At 42.9% G+C, this 14803-nt stretch overlaps 1 protein-coding gene across 1 annotated transcript in view; it reads left to right on the top strand.

The window, feature by feature from the left end:
- LOC128649527 (anillin) overlaps positions 1-14803 on the top strand; it is a 474010-nt gene that overhangs the window by 78142 nt on the left and 381065 nt on the right. The window contains exons 7-8 of the mRNA XM_053702862.1: positions 6195-6305; positions 6531-6623. Coding sequence (XP_053558837.1) covers positions 6195-6305; positions 6531-6623 — 204 coding nt within the window. The remainder of the gene's footprint in view (positions 1-6194; positions 6306-6530; positions 6624-14803) is intronic.

Here is a 14803-nt window from a genome sequence, read left to right as displayed (position 1 = left end):
GAATTCATCTAAGACCATTGCACCTGGGCATGCTCAGACTGTGGAATGGGGATTATACAGACTTGTCTCCGACGATACAAGTAGATCAAATAACCAGAGATTCACTCCGTTGGTGGCTGACCCTGGACAACCTGTCACAGGGAATGAGCTTCCGCAGACCAGAATAGGTCATTGTCACGACCGACGCCAGTCTGGTGGGCTGGGGCGCGGTCTGGGAACCCCTGAAAACTCAGGGTCTATGGTTTCGGGAAGACTCTCTTCTCCCGATAAACATAATGGAACTGAGAGCGATATTCAATGCTCTCAAGGCTTGGCCTCGACTAGCAAAGGCCAAATTCATAAGGTTTCAATCAGTCATCATGACGACTGTTACATATATCAACCATCAGGGGGTAACAAGGAGTTCTCTGGCGATGGAGGAGCATCCGGGGGAGTGGGAACTCCATCTGGAAATCTTTGCCCAAATAACTCAATTATGGGGCATTCCAGACTTGGTTCTGATGGCCTCTCGTCAGAACTTCATGGTCCCTTGTTACGGGTCCAAATCCAGGGATCCCAAGGCGACTCTATTGGATACAATAGTAGCACCTTGGATCTTCAACCTAGCTTATGTATTCCCACCGTTTCCTCTCATTCTCAGGCTGGTAGCCAGGATCAATCTGGAGAGGGCTTCGGTGACCTTGATAGTTCCTGTGTGGCCACGCAGGACTTGGTATGCAGACCTGGTGAATGTGTCATCGGCTCCACCATGGATGCTACCTTTGAGACAGGACCTTCTTATTCAGGGTCCATTCGAACATCCGAATCTGGTTTTCCTCCAACTGACTGCTTGGAGTTTGAACGCTTGATTTTATCAAAGCGTGGGTTTTCAGATTCTGTAATAGATACTCTTATTCAGGCTAGAAAGCCTGTAACTAGAAAAATTTACCATAATATATGGAAAAAATATATCTGTTGGTGTGAATCTAAAGGATTCCCATGGAACAAGATAAAAATTCCTAAGATTCTTTCCTTTCTACAAGAAGGTTTGGAGAAAGGATTTTCTGCGAGTTCTCTGAAGGGACAGATCTCTGCTTTATCTGTTTCACTTCACAAAAGGCTGGCAGCTGTGCCAGACGTTTAAGCGTTTGTTCAGGCTCTGGTTAGAATCAAGCCTGTTTACAGACCTTTGACTCTTCCCTGGAGTCTTAATCTAGTTCTTTCAGTTCTTCAAGGGGTTCCGTTTGAACCCTTACATTCCATAGATATTAAGTTATTATCTTGGAAAGTTTTGTTTTAGGTTGCAATTTCTTCTGCTAGAAGAGTTTCTGAGTTATCTGCTCTGCAGTGTTCTCCGCCCTATCTGGTCCATGCAGATAAGGTGGTTTTTACGTACTGAGCCTGGTTTTCTTCCGAAGGTTGTTTCCAACAAAAATATTAACCAGGAGATAGTTGTACCTTCTTTGTGTCCGAATCCAGTTTCATAGAAGGAACGTTTGTTACACAATTTGGACGTTGTCCGTGTTCTAAAATTCTATTTAGATGCTACAAAGGATTTCAGACAAACATCTTCCTTGTTTGTTGTTTATTCTGGTAAAAGGAGAGGTCAAAAAGCAACTTCTACCTCTCTATCTTTTTGGCTTAAAAGCATCATCAGATTGGCTTATGAGACTATCGGACGGCAGCCTCCTGAAAGAATCACAGCTCATTCCACTAGGGCCGTGGCTTCCACATGGGCCTTTAAGAACGAGGCTTCTGTTGATCAGATATGTAAGGCAGCGACTTGGTCTTCACTGCACACTTTTACCAAATTTTACAAATTTGATACTTTTGCTTCTTCTGAGGCTATTTTTGGGAGAAAGGTTTTGCAAACCGTGGTGCCTTCCATCTAGGTGACCTGATTTGCTCCCTCCCATCATCCGTGTCCTAAAGCTTTGGTATTGGTTCCCACAAGTAAGGATGACGCCGTGGACCGGACACACCTATGTTGGAGAAAACAGAATTTATGTTTACCTGATAAATTACTTTCTCCAACGGTGTGTCCGGTCCACGGCCCGCCCTGGTTTTTTTAATCAGGTCTGATGATTTATTTTCTTTAACTACAGTCACCACGGTATCATATGATTTCTCCTATGCAAATATTCCTCCTTTACGTCGGTCGAATGACTGGGGAAGGCGGAGCCTAGGAGGGATCATGTGACCAGCTTTGCTGGGCTCTTTGCCATTTCCTGTTGGGGAAGAGAATATCCCATAAGTAAGGATGACGCCGTGGACCGGACACACCGTTGGAGAAAGTAATTTATCAGGTAAACATAAATTCTGTTTTTTGTGACGATCAGGCAGGTGGGGAATCCCCATCTGTAAGACAGTCGTTTTTCTTTGAGGGCAGCAGTGACATATCTTAAATCCCGTCGCTTCTGTAACGTTGTAGGACATAGATCAGAGTAGACTTGTATTTCGGATCCCCTGAATTCCCTTATCCCTAAAGGACAACAGTTTCATTATGACATCTCTTGGAGGAGCTCTATTTGGTGGTTTAGGGCGCAAGGCTCTATGCGCTCTCTCTATCGGTGTTTCTGGTGCAGCGTCATTATTTTTGAGGTATTTGATAAAGTCTTGTATGTAATTTTGTAGGGCAGGAGGGTCGACTGCTTCAGTTATTCCTCGCAGCCTAAGATTGTTCCTCCTGCTCCTATTTTCTAAGTCCTCTATACACTCCATAAGTGTTTGTACTGTGCCCTCCTGAGCCTGCATATGACTAGTCTGGTGCTGTAAGTCAGAACTAAGGGTTTCTTGTCTTTCCTCTATTTGCGTGACGCGTCGGTCTACCACCATAATGTCCCTTTTCAACTCCCCAAACATAGTCTTGAAGTCTTGCATCGCCTCTCTAATGTCTTCTTTTGATGAAAGGTGTTTTATATCATCCCTTGTTAGATAATTTTGTGCCTTGCTCTGTGAGCTAAGATCTTGGGGTTGCGGTGCAGTTGTTTGTGCAGGTGTGATGCGTTCTGTATCTGCTGTAGCCATGCTTGTTTTGGCAGGGATCAGATAGTTCTCTAGGGCTGTGGATTGAGTGGGTCTGGGTGGCTTAGTGTTCCTTTTGGTAGCCATAGCTGAAAGAAATTTTACTGCGCATTGTTTCTCCGCTTCACCTCCCCGTGTTAAATTCTATCTCCTATTCCGACCGTGCTTGTATGGATCTAGTGTTGGGTCTTTTAATTGAGTCTCCTTTCACCCTTAGTGCTAATTGGTTAGCAGACCCAACAAGGCCCAGTTTATATCTCTCACTGCTCGGAGTACATGTGATACTGTGCCAAGTTAGTTTCAGTTCAATTTATAACAGCGATGCCTTATCACCCTGATGCAGAATGCATATAGGAGTGCTTTTTGTATCTTACTTTTAGGCTTGCGCTCCTTAATAGTGGGCCTTTCAATGATGGTTGATTTCCTCCTCTGCCACCAGCTATACTTTAGGAGTGGCTGAATGATTATGGGGCACAATTCCTCTCATACTATATATGTGCGTGGCTTAGGTAAATCTGTTATATTTTATGTTCCGTTTTAGTTGTCTTTGTTTTATGGTGCTTCCTATGGCCTTGCTTATGTCGTGCCTCTGTGCTTAGGGAGATGAAGCGTGATAAGCTGAGCTCTTACCAATCCGCTTGGTTGTGGTCAGTGTTGTCTCTGCAGCCTATGTACAGGTTCCGTACAGGCCCCGATCCCTCAGGCCTCTGTGTGACCACGTGGTCGTAAGTCCTGCACCTCCTGCGTGATCAGCCTCGGTATTGCAGCAATTGACATTCACGGGACTGGGTCCTGGAGCCTTTTGCCGGTCCGGTCGGATTGCCGTGTCAGGTAGGCTTTGTCTCCTGTTGCTTCCAGGCGCGTGTATGCCACTTAGTTTATTCACCGCCTGTTCTCCTCAGCCGGTTCTTTATCTCGGCAGCCCCTAATCTTTGCGCTGCGCTATGCGCCTGTGAAATGAGCCACTGGGTCAAAGATGTTATCAGAGCCGTTCCCAAACTCCTCTGGCTTCAGTGTGGAGTGTTTTTAAGCCTTTGCCAGCATATAGGAAAACGTTAGTTATTACTGAACACTAAGGGGACTTCAGAGCTCTGAGATTAAGCAGCCATCTTAGTCCGTGGCTAGGCTCCGCCCCCCAGAGAGATTTATTTTAACCCCTTAATGACAACTGACTTACCAGGTACGTCATGCATTAACAAGTAGTTAATGACAATGGACGTACCTGGTACGTCAGTTGTCTAGGAGAGTGCTGGAAGCGATCGCAATCGCTTCCAGCAGCTCTCAGGGTATTGCAGTGATGCCTCCATATGGAGGCATCCTGCAATACCTTTTTAGAAGACTCCGATGCAGAGAGGGCCACTCTGTGGCCCTCTCTGCACCGGTAGCGATGGTGCCGGTTCGTTGGTGGGTGGGAGCGCAACAGGGAGGTGGGTGGGCGGCCCATCGCTACCCGGCATCCGGTACCTAGAAGTGCAATGTGCACGCCGGGTGCCGGGAGCGTGCGGGGGGGCGCGCGTGCGCGTGCATTAGCTGGCCACTGACACCAATGAGGGAAGAGGGGGGGGAAGATTTTTTTTTTTAAATCATATAAAAGGATCTGGGAGGGGGAGGGGGGTAGGGGTATTGTGGGGGGCTGCTACACTACAGAAAACCCCCCAAAAAAGAAAAAGAGCAAAAAATACTTTTGTTTTTGTGCAAATTGGGTACTGGCAGACAGCTGCCAGTACCCAAGATGGCCGCAATTAGATAGGGGAGAGGGTTAGAGAGCTGGGGGGGGGGGGATCATGGAGGTTGGGGCTAAGGCAGGAGTCCATCACAGCTAAAATATTTTATTTTTTTTTTATATAAAAAAAAAAAAAACTCCTTTTATTTAGTACTGGCAGACTTTCTGCCAGTACTTAAGATGGCGGGGACATTTGTGGGGTGGGGGAGGGAAGAGAGCTGTTTGGGAGGGATCAGGGGGTGGGATGTGTCAGGTGGGAGGCTGATCTCTACCCTAAAGCTAAAATTAACCCTGCAAGCTCCCTACAACCTACCTAATTAGCATTTAGCGGCCTTCTAATTACAAAAAAGCAATGCCAAAGCCATATAAGTCTGCTATTTCTGAACAAAGGGGATCCCAAAGAAGCTTTTACAACAATTTGTGCCATAATAGCACAAGCTGTTTGTAAATAATTTCAGTGAGAAACCTAAAATTGTGAAAAATGTAAAGTTTTTTTTTTTTTTTATTTGCTCGCATTTGGCGGTGAAATGGTGTAATAAAATATACCAAAATGTGCCTAGATCAATACTTTGGGTTGTCTTCTAACAAAAAATATATGCATGTCAAGGGATATTCAGGTATTCCTGACAGATATCAGGGTTCCAATGTAACTAGCGCTAATTTTGAAAAAAAGTGGTTTGGAAATAGCGAAGTGCTACTTGTATTTATGGCCCTATAACTTGCAAAAAAAGCTAAGAACATGTAAACATTGGGTATTTCTAAACTCAGGACAAAATTTAGAAACTATTTAGCATGGGTGTTTTTTGGTGATTGTAGATGTGTAACAGATTTTGGGGGTCAAAGTTAGAAAAAGTGTGTTTTTTTCCATTTTTTCCTCATATTTTATTATTTTTTTTGTAGTAAATTATAAGACATGATGAAAATAATGGTATCTTTAGAAAGTCCATTTAATGGCGAGAAAAACGGTATATAATATGTGTGGGTACAGTAAATGAGTAAGAGGAAAATTACAGCTAAACACAAACACTGCAGAAATGTAAAAATAGCCATTGTCATTAAGGGTAAGAAAATTGAAAAATGGTCCGGTCATTAAGGGGTTAAACTTTGCTGTCCATTGCTGAGCAACTTTCCCCCTTCACTGCACTAGGTTCCCTTCCATGACTTTCGGCATGAAAACGAGTCTACCATTGGAGCCTATGGAAGCGCACTCTCATGAGAGCAAAGTTTCCATGCAATGCAAATGCGTTGCACTTCACTTCATAAGCCAGCGCTCATTTGCGTGCGTGCGTGCGTACATACGTATTAAGAGTGGAAAAGTGCAATTTTGCATTCCACTTGTAATCTAGGCCATAATCTATGTCTCCAGATCTTCATTGACTGAAAAAAGTGAGATTGATATAATACAATAGCAGATAATGCAAGAGGAGGACTCTATAGTCTTGTTAATCTGTATTCTCTTTCCATCTAGGAGCGAGAAGATGAACTGGCTATGGTCTGTGCTGTGCTTGATCGTCGAAACCCATGGAGAGCAGAGTCTATGAGACAAAAGCAGAAGAAAAGTGAAGAAATAGCATTCTTGGTGAGACCAGCTTCATGCAAAGCGATGTTAACACTTTTTTGTGGCACTCTCAAAGGTGTTGATGATTTGGATGGTCCTGTATATTTTCTCACAATTTGTGGAGCACTTTTTTATGATTACTGGTTTTCACATTGGTGGTTCTTTATGGTCTGTCACGGTGTATGGCTCCACTTTGGGTGAGTATTTACTCTGTTGGTATAGCTCACAGGCTTCACTGTCCTCCAGGAGCCATCCAGAGAGAGTCGGAGAAGGAGAGTGAGAATAGGCAGAGGAACTGTCGCCATGGGCCCGAAACCAGATACACAAGCAGACTCAAGTGTGAGTGTCCAGAAATAAAAATCCCTGCCAGGCTTACAGTACACGGGCTGGCTTCAGAGTTTGCATTTTCTAGTATACTACTTAAGGACATAATGTCAACTACTTAAAGGGACATGAAACCCACGTTTTCATGACTCAAATAGAACATGATTTTTAATTAACTTTCCAATTTACTTCTATTATCTAATTTTGTTTTGTTCTTTTGGTTTCCATTGTTAATGGAGCAGCAATGCACTGCTGGTTTCTAACTGAACACATGGGTATATCTGTGTGTGTGTGTATCTATATCTGTGTGTGTGTGTATCTATATCTCTGTGTGTGTGTATCTATATCTGTGTGTGTGTGTATCTATATCTGTGTGTGTGTGTATCTATATCTGTGTGTGTGTGTATCTATATCTGTGTGTGTGTGTATCTATATCTGTGTGTGTGTGTATCTATATCTGTGTGTGTGTGTATCTATATCTGTGTGTGTGTGTATCTATATCTGTGTGTGTGTGTATCTATATCTGTGTGTGTGTGTATCTATATCTGTGTGTGTGTGTATCTATATCTGTGTGTGTATCTATATCTGTGTGTGTGTGTGTGTGTATCTATAGCTGTGTGTGTGTATCTATAGCTGTGTGTGTGTATCTATATCTGTGTGTGTGTGTGTATCTATATCTGTGTGTGTGTGTGTGTATCTATATCTGTGTGTGTGTGTGTGTGTATCTATATCTGTGTGTGTGTGTGTGTGTGTATCTATATCTGTGTGTGTGTGTGTGTGTGTTATCTATATCTGTGTGTGTGTGTGTGTGTGTATCTATATCTGTGTGTGTGTGTGTGTGTGTATCTATATCTGTGTGTGTGTGTGTGTGTGTATCTATATCTGTGTGTGTCCAGAGCTTACTTAGGATAAACATTTCAGCAAAGAAAAGGAAGTAAAATAAATAGAACATAGTTTCTTTTACAAAGATATGACGAGTCAACGGATTTCATCCTTGTGGGATTTATCCTCCTGCTAACAGGAAGTTGCGCAACTTCCTGTTAGCAGGAGGATACATCCCACAAGTAAGGATGAAATCCGTGGACTCGTCATGTCGTAAAAGAAACAACTTTCTAATTTACTTCTGTCTGTATCATGAAATAATTTTTTTTTTTTTTTGGGGTTTCATGTCCCTTTAAATTATTTTATTTAGTTATTTTTTTTCTCTTGTAAGGTGTATCCAGTCCACGGATCATCCATTACTTGTGGGATATTCTCCTTCCCAACAGGAAGTTGCAAGAGGATCACCCACAGCAGAGCTGTCTATATAGCTCCTCTCCTAACTGCCACCTCCAGTCATTCGCTTGCAACTCTCGACAAGCATGGAAGCAGTAAGAGAGATGTTTTGAAATGTAGTTGTTTTTTCTTCAATTCAAAAGTTTGTTATTTTTAAATGGTACCGGAGTTGTGCTATTTTGGTCCCAGGCAGAAAATAGAAGAAGAATCTGCCTGTGGTCTCTAATGATCTTAGCAGGTTGTAACTAAGATCCATTGCTGTTCTCGCACATAACTGAAGAGAGAGGTAACTTCAGCTGGGGAATGGCATGCAGGTTATCCTGCTATGAGGTATGTGCAGTCTAAATTTTTTCTAGAGGAATGTAAATGCTAGAAAATGCTGCTGATACCAGATTTATTTAAGGTAAGCCTGTGTAGTGATTTAATAGCGACTGGTATCATGCTTACTGTCAGAGGTAATACTCTTATTATTTTTCAATTCCTGTCATATAAAACGTTTGCTGGGAGTGCTTAAACGTCTTTATATATGTTTTGGTGATAAAACTTTATTGGGGCCTAGTTTTTTCCACATGGCTGGCTTAAATTTGCCTAGAAACAGTTTTCTTAGGCCTCCCACTGTGTAGACATGAGTGGGAGGGGCCTAATTTAGCTCTTAATTGCGCAGTAACTTTTACAGACTGAGACATCCAGCTTCCCTCAAGGAGTCCCCTGAATGCTAATAGGACCTCTCTAAAGGGTTTTTAGGCTTTCCAAAGTAGTTTGTATGGCAAGATAGGGCCACAGCAGAGCTGTGGCAGTTTGTTGTGACTGTTAAAAAACGTCTCTTTTTTTTTTGATCCGTTTTTTTAAACTAAGGGGTTAATCATCCATTTGCAAGTGGGTGCAATGCTCTGTTAGCTTATTATACACACTGTAAAAATTTCGTTTGATTTTCTGCTTTTTTTCACTGTTTTTCAAATTCTGACTTTTTTTATTTTTCTTAAAGGCACAGTACCGTTTTTATTTTTTGCTTGTTAACTTGCTTTAAAGTGTTTTCCAAGCTTGCTGGTCTCATTGCTAGTCTGTTTAAACATGTCTGACATAGAGGAAACTCCTTGTTCATTATGTTTAGAAGCCATGGTGGAACCCCCTCTTAGAATGTGTACCAAATGTACTGATTTCACTTTAAGCAATAAAGATCATATTCTGTCTTTAAAAAATGTATCACCAGAGGAATCTGACGAGGGGGAAGTTATGCCGACTAACTCGCCCCATGTGTCAGAACCTTTAAATCCCGCTCAAGGGACTCGTGCTCAAGAGGCGCCAAGTACATCTAGCGCGCCCATGGCGTTTACTTTACAAGACATGGCGGCAGTCATGGATAATACACTGTCAGCGGTATTATCCAGACTACCTGGGTTACGAGGAAAGTGAGACAGCTCTGGAGTTAGAAGGAATACAGAGCATACTGACGCTTTAGTAGCTATGTCTGATACCCCCTCACAATATGCAGAAGCTGAGGAAGGAGAGCTTCTTTCTGTGGGTGATTTTTCTGACTCAGGGAAGAGGATTCAACCTGATTCTGAAGTATCAACATTTAAATTTAAGCTTGAACACCTCCGCGTGTTGCTCAGGGAGGTTTTAGCTGCTCTGAATGACTGTGATACAATTGCAGTGCCAGAGAAATTGTGTAGATTGGATAAATACTATTCAGTACCTGTTTACACTGATGTTTTTCCAATACCTAAAAGGTTTACAGAAATTATTACTAAGGAAAGGGATAGACCAGGTGTGCCGTTCTCTCCCCCTCCTATTTTTAAGAAAATGTTTCCAATAGATGCCGCCACATGGGACTTATGGCAAACGGTCCCTAAGGTGGAGGGAGCAGTTTCTACACTAGCTAAGCGTACTACTATCCCTGTCGAGGACAGTTGTGCTTTCTTAGATCCAATGGATAAAAAGTTAGAGGGCTATCTTAAGAAAATGTTTATTCAACAAGGTTTTATTCTACAGCCCCTTGCATGCATTGCCCCAGTCACTGCTGCTGCTGCGGCCTTCTGGTTTGAGTCTCTGGAAGAGGCTTTACAGGTAGAGACCCCATTGGATGATATACTTGACAAGCTTAGAGCACTTAAGCTAGCCAATTCTTTTGCTTCTGATGCCATTGTTCATTTGACTAAACTAACGGCTAAGAATTCTGGTTTTGCTATTCAGATGCCTAGGGCGCTATGGCTTAAATCATGGTCTGCTGACGTTACTTCAAAGTCTAAGCTGCTTAATATTCCCTTCAAGGGGCAGACCCTATTCGGGCCTGGTTTGAAGGAGATCATTTCTGATATCACTGGAGGAAAAGGTCATGCCCTTCCTCAGGATAGGTCCAAATCAAGGGCCAAACAGTCTAATTTTCGTGCCTTTCGAAACTTCAAGGCGAGTGCGGCATCAACTTCCTCTAATACAAAACAAGAGGGTACTTTTGCCCAGTCCAAGTCGGTCTGGAGACCTAACCAGACTTGGAACAAAGGTAAGCAGGCCAAAAAGCCTGCTGCTGCCTCTAAGACAGCATGAAGGATTGGCCACCGATCCGGTAACGGATCTAGTAGGGGGGCAGACTTTCGCTCTTCGCCCAAGCTTGGGCAAGAGATGTCCAGGATCCCTGGGCGTTGGAAATTGTATCCCAGGGATATCTTCTGGACTTCAGAGCTTCTCCTCCAAAAGGGAGATTTCATCTTTCACAATTATCTACAAACCAGATAAAGAGGCATTTTTACACTGTGTTAAAGACCTCCTAGTTATGGGAGTGATCCACCCAGTTCCAAAGGAGGAACAGGGACAATGATTCTATTCAAATCTGTTTGTGGTTCCCAAAAAAGAGGGAACCTTCAGACCAATCTTAGATCTCAAGATCTTAAACAAATTTCTCAGGGTCCCATCATTCAAGATGGAGACTATTCGTACCATCCTACCTATGATCCAGGAGGGTCAATACATGACTACCGTGGACTTAAAGGATGCTTATCTTCACATTCCGATACACAAAGATCATCATCGGTTTCTCAGGTTTGCCTTCCTAGACAGGCATTACCAGTTTGTGGCTCTTCCCTTTGGGTTAGCTACAGCCCCAAGAATCTTTACGTAGGTTCTGGGCTCACTTCTGGCGGTCCTAAGGCCGCGGGACATAGCAGTGGCCCCTTATTTAGACGACATTCTGATACAGGCGTCAAATTTCCAAATTGCCAAGTCTCATACGGATATAGTTCTGGCATTTCTGAGGTCGCATGGGTGGAAAGTGAACGAAGAAAAGAGTTCTCTATCTCCTCTCACAAGAGTCTCCTTTCTGGGAACTCTAATAGATTCTGTAGAAATGAGGATATACCTGACTGAGACCAGGTTATCAAAACTTCTAAATTCCTGCCGTGTTCTTTATTCCACTCCTCGGCCTTCGGTGGCTCAGTGTATGGAAGTAATCGGCTTAATGGTAGCGGCAATGGACATAGTGCCGTTTGCCCGCCTACATCTCAGACCGCTGCAACTCTGCATGCTCAGTCAGTTGAATGGGGATTACACAGATTTGTCCCCTCTACTAAATCTGGATCAAGAGACCAGGGATTCTCTTCTCTGGTGGCTATCTCGGGTCCATCTGTCCAAAGGTATGACCTTTGGCAGGCCAGATTGGACAATTGTAACGACAGATGCCAGCCTTCTAGGTTGGGGTGCAGTCTGGAACTCCCTGAAGGCTCAGGGATCGTGGACTCAGGAGGAGACACTCCTTCCAATACATATTCTGGAACTGAGTGATATTCAGTGCTCTTCAGGCTTGGCCTCAGTTAGCAACTCTGAGGTTCATCAGATTTCAGTCGGACAACATCACGACTGTGGCTTACATCAACCATCAAGGGGGAACAAGGAGTTCCCTAGCGATGTTAGAAGTCTCAAAGATAATTCGCTGGGCAGAGATTCACTCTTGCCACCTATCAGCTATCCATATCCCAGGTGTAGAGAACTGGGAGGCGGATTTTCTAAGTCGTCAGACTTTTCATCCGGGGGAGTGGGAACTCCATCCGGAGGTGTTTGCACAATTGATTCATCGTTGGGGCAAACCAGAACTGGATCTCATGGCGTCTCGCCAGAAAGCCAAGCTTCCTTGTTACGGATCCAGGTCCAGGGATCCCAAGGCGACGCTGATAGATGCTCTAGCAGCGCCCTGGTCTTTCAACCTGGCTTATGTGTTTCCACCGTTTCCTCTGCTCCCTCGTCTGATTGCCGAGATCAAGCAGGAGAGAGCATCGGTGATCTTGATAGCGCCTGCGTGGCCACGCAGGACCTGGTATGCAGATCTAGTGGACATGTCATCCTTTCCACCTTGGACTCTGCCGTTAAGACAAGACCTTCTACTACAAGGTCCTTTCAATCATCCAAATCTAATTTCTCTGAGACTGACTGCCTGGAGATTGTATGCTTGATGTTATCAAAGCGTGGCTTCTCCGAGTCAGTCATTGATACCTTAATACAGGCACGAAAGCCTGTCACCAGGAAAATTTACCATAAGATATGGCGTAAATATCTTTATTGGTGTGAATCCAAGGGTTACTCCATGGAGTAAGGTCAGGATTCCCAGGATATTATCCTTTCTCCAAGAAGGTTTGGAAAAAGGTTGGTCAGCTAGTTCCTTAAAGGGACAGATTTCTGCCCTGTCTATTCTTTTGCACAAGCGTCTGGCAGATGTTCCAGACGTTCAGGCATTTTGTCAGGCTTTAGTTAGAATCAAGCCTGTGTTTAAACCTGTTGCTCCGCCATGGAGCTTAAATCTGGTTCTTCAAGGAGTTCCGTTTGAACCTCTTCATTCCATAGATATCAATCTTTTATCTTGGAAAGTTCTGTTTTTGGTAGCTATTTCCTCGGCTCGTAGAGTTTCCGAGTTATCTGCCTTACAATGTGATTCTCCTTATCTGATCTTCCATGCGGATAAGGTAGTCCTGCGTACCAAACCTGGGTTTTTACCTAAGGTGGTATCTAATAAGAATATCAATAAAGAGATTGTTGTTCCATCTTTGTGTCCTAATCCTTCTTCAAAGAAGGAACGTCTTTTACACAATCTGGACGTGGTTCGTGCTTTAAAGTTTTACTTTTAAGCTACTAAAGATTTTCGTGAAACATCTGCTTTGTTTGTTGTCTACTCTGGACAGAGGAGAGGTCAAAAAGCTTCGGCAACCTCTCTTTTTGGCTAAGAAGCATAATCCGCGTAGCCTATGAGACTGCTGGCCAGCAGCCTCCAGAAAGGATTACAGCTCATTCTACTAGAGCCGTGGCTTCCACATGGGCCTTTAAAAATGAGGCTTCTGTTGAACAGATTTGCAAGGCAGCGACTTGGTCTTCGCTTCATACTTTTTCAAAATTCTACAAGTTTGATACTTTTGCTTCTTCGGAGGCTACTTTTGCTTCTTCCGTTTAAGTACCTGCCTTGTCCCTCCCTTCATCCGTGTACTTTAGCTTTGGTGTTGGTATCCCACGAGTAATGGATGATCCGTGGACTGGATACACCTTACAAGAGAAAACATAATTTATGCTTACCTGATAAATTTATTTCTCTTGTGGTGTATCCAGTCCACGGCCCTCCTTGTCATTTTAAGGCAGGTATTTTTTAACTTTAAACTACAGTCACCACTGCACCCTATGGTTTCTCCTTTCTCTGCTTGTTTTCGGTCGAATGACTGGATATGGCAGTTAGGGGAGGAGCTATATAACAGTTCTGCTGTGGGTGTCCTCTTGCAACTTCCTGTTGGGAATGAGAATATCCCACAAGTAATGGATGATCCGTGGACTGGATACACCACAAGAGAAATAAATTTATCAGGTAAACATAAATTTATATTTTTCATTACTTAAGACACACTCAGCTATGGTTTGGCACTTTATGCATTTATATGAAGTTCTAAATATATGTATTGTACTTATATTTGCCATGAGTCAGGTTCATGTATTTCCTTCTGCAGACTGTCAGTTTAGTCTTTTTTTCAATTGACTACTTCTTGCAAATTGCGGGCGTATTAGGCCCGTGGGTGCGTCAAATGCTAAACTTTATTGGGTCATTCTTGGCGCGAACATTTTTTTGGGCGCGAAAAAATAAGTCTGACGCAGCTTCGTCATTTCCGGCGTCATACTTGATGCCGAGACCTTTCACACGGTTGCGTCATTAGTGACGCGAGTGTGTCATTTCCGGTTATTTTTGGCGCCAAAAAAGTTTGTTACGTTGTTCGTCGTACTTAGCGCCAAACTTTTTCATTATTTCAATACCCCATTGATGATTTCCTCTTGCCTTTTTCTCTATTAGAGGGCTATGCTATTTGCATTTTTTCCCATTCCTGAAACTGTCATATAAGGAAATAGATCATTTTGCTTTATATGTTTTTTCTCTTACATTTTTCAAGATGTCTCAATCTGATCTTGCCTCTCAGAAGTTTCAGCTGGAACATTGCTGCCTGACATCGGTTCTACCAAAGCTAAGTGCATTTGTAAAATTGTAGAAATTATTTCGCCGAATGTCATTTGTAATAGTTGTCATGATAAACTTTTACGTGCATATAGTGTATCCATCAGTAATAGTACATTGCCAGTTGCAGTTCCTTCAACTTCTAATGTGCATGATATACCTGTAAATTTTAAAGAATTTGTTTCTGATTCTATCCTGAAGGCTTTGTCTGCATTCCCACCTTCTTATAAACGTAAAAGGTCTTTTAAAACTTCTCATTTAGTTGATGAAATTTCAAATGACCAACAACATAATAATTTATCCTCTTCTGATGAGGATCTATCTGATACAGAAGATCCTTCCTCAGACATTGACACTGACAAATCTACTTATTTATTTAAAATAGAGTATATGCTTTCTTTATTAAAAGAAGTGTTAATTACTTTGGATATTGAGGTAACCAGTCCTCTTGACG

This window comes from Bombina bombina, chromosome 1 (genome assembly GCF_027579735.1).
Source record: "Bombina bombina isolate aBomBom1 chromosome 1, aBomBom1.pri, whole genome shotgun sequence".
NCBI lineage: Eukaryota > Metazoa > Chordata > Amphibia > Anura > Bombinatoridae > Bombina > Bombina bombina.
Note: the sequence above shows the minus strand (reverse complement) of the source record. Positions and strands in the feature narration are given on the sequence as shown.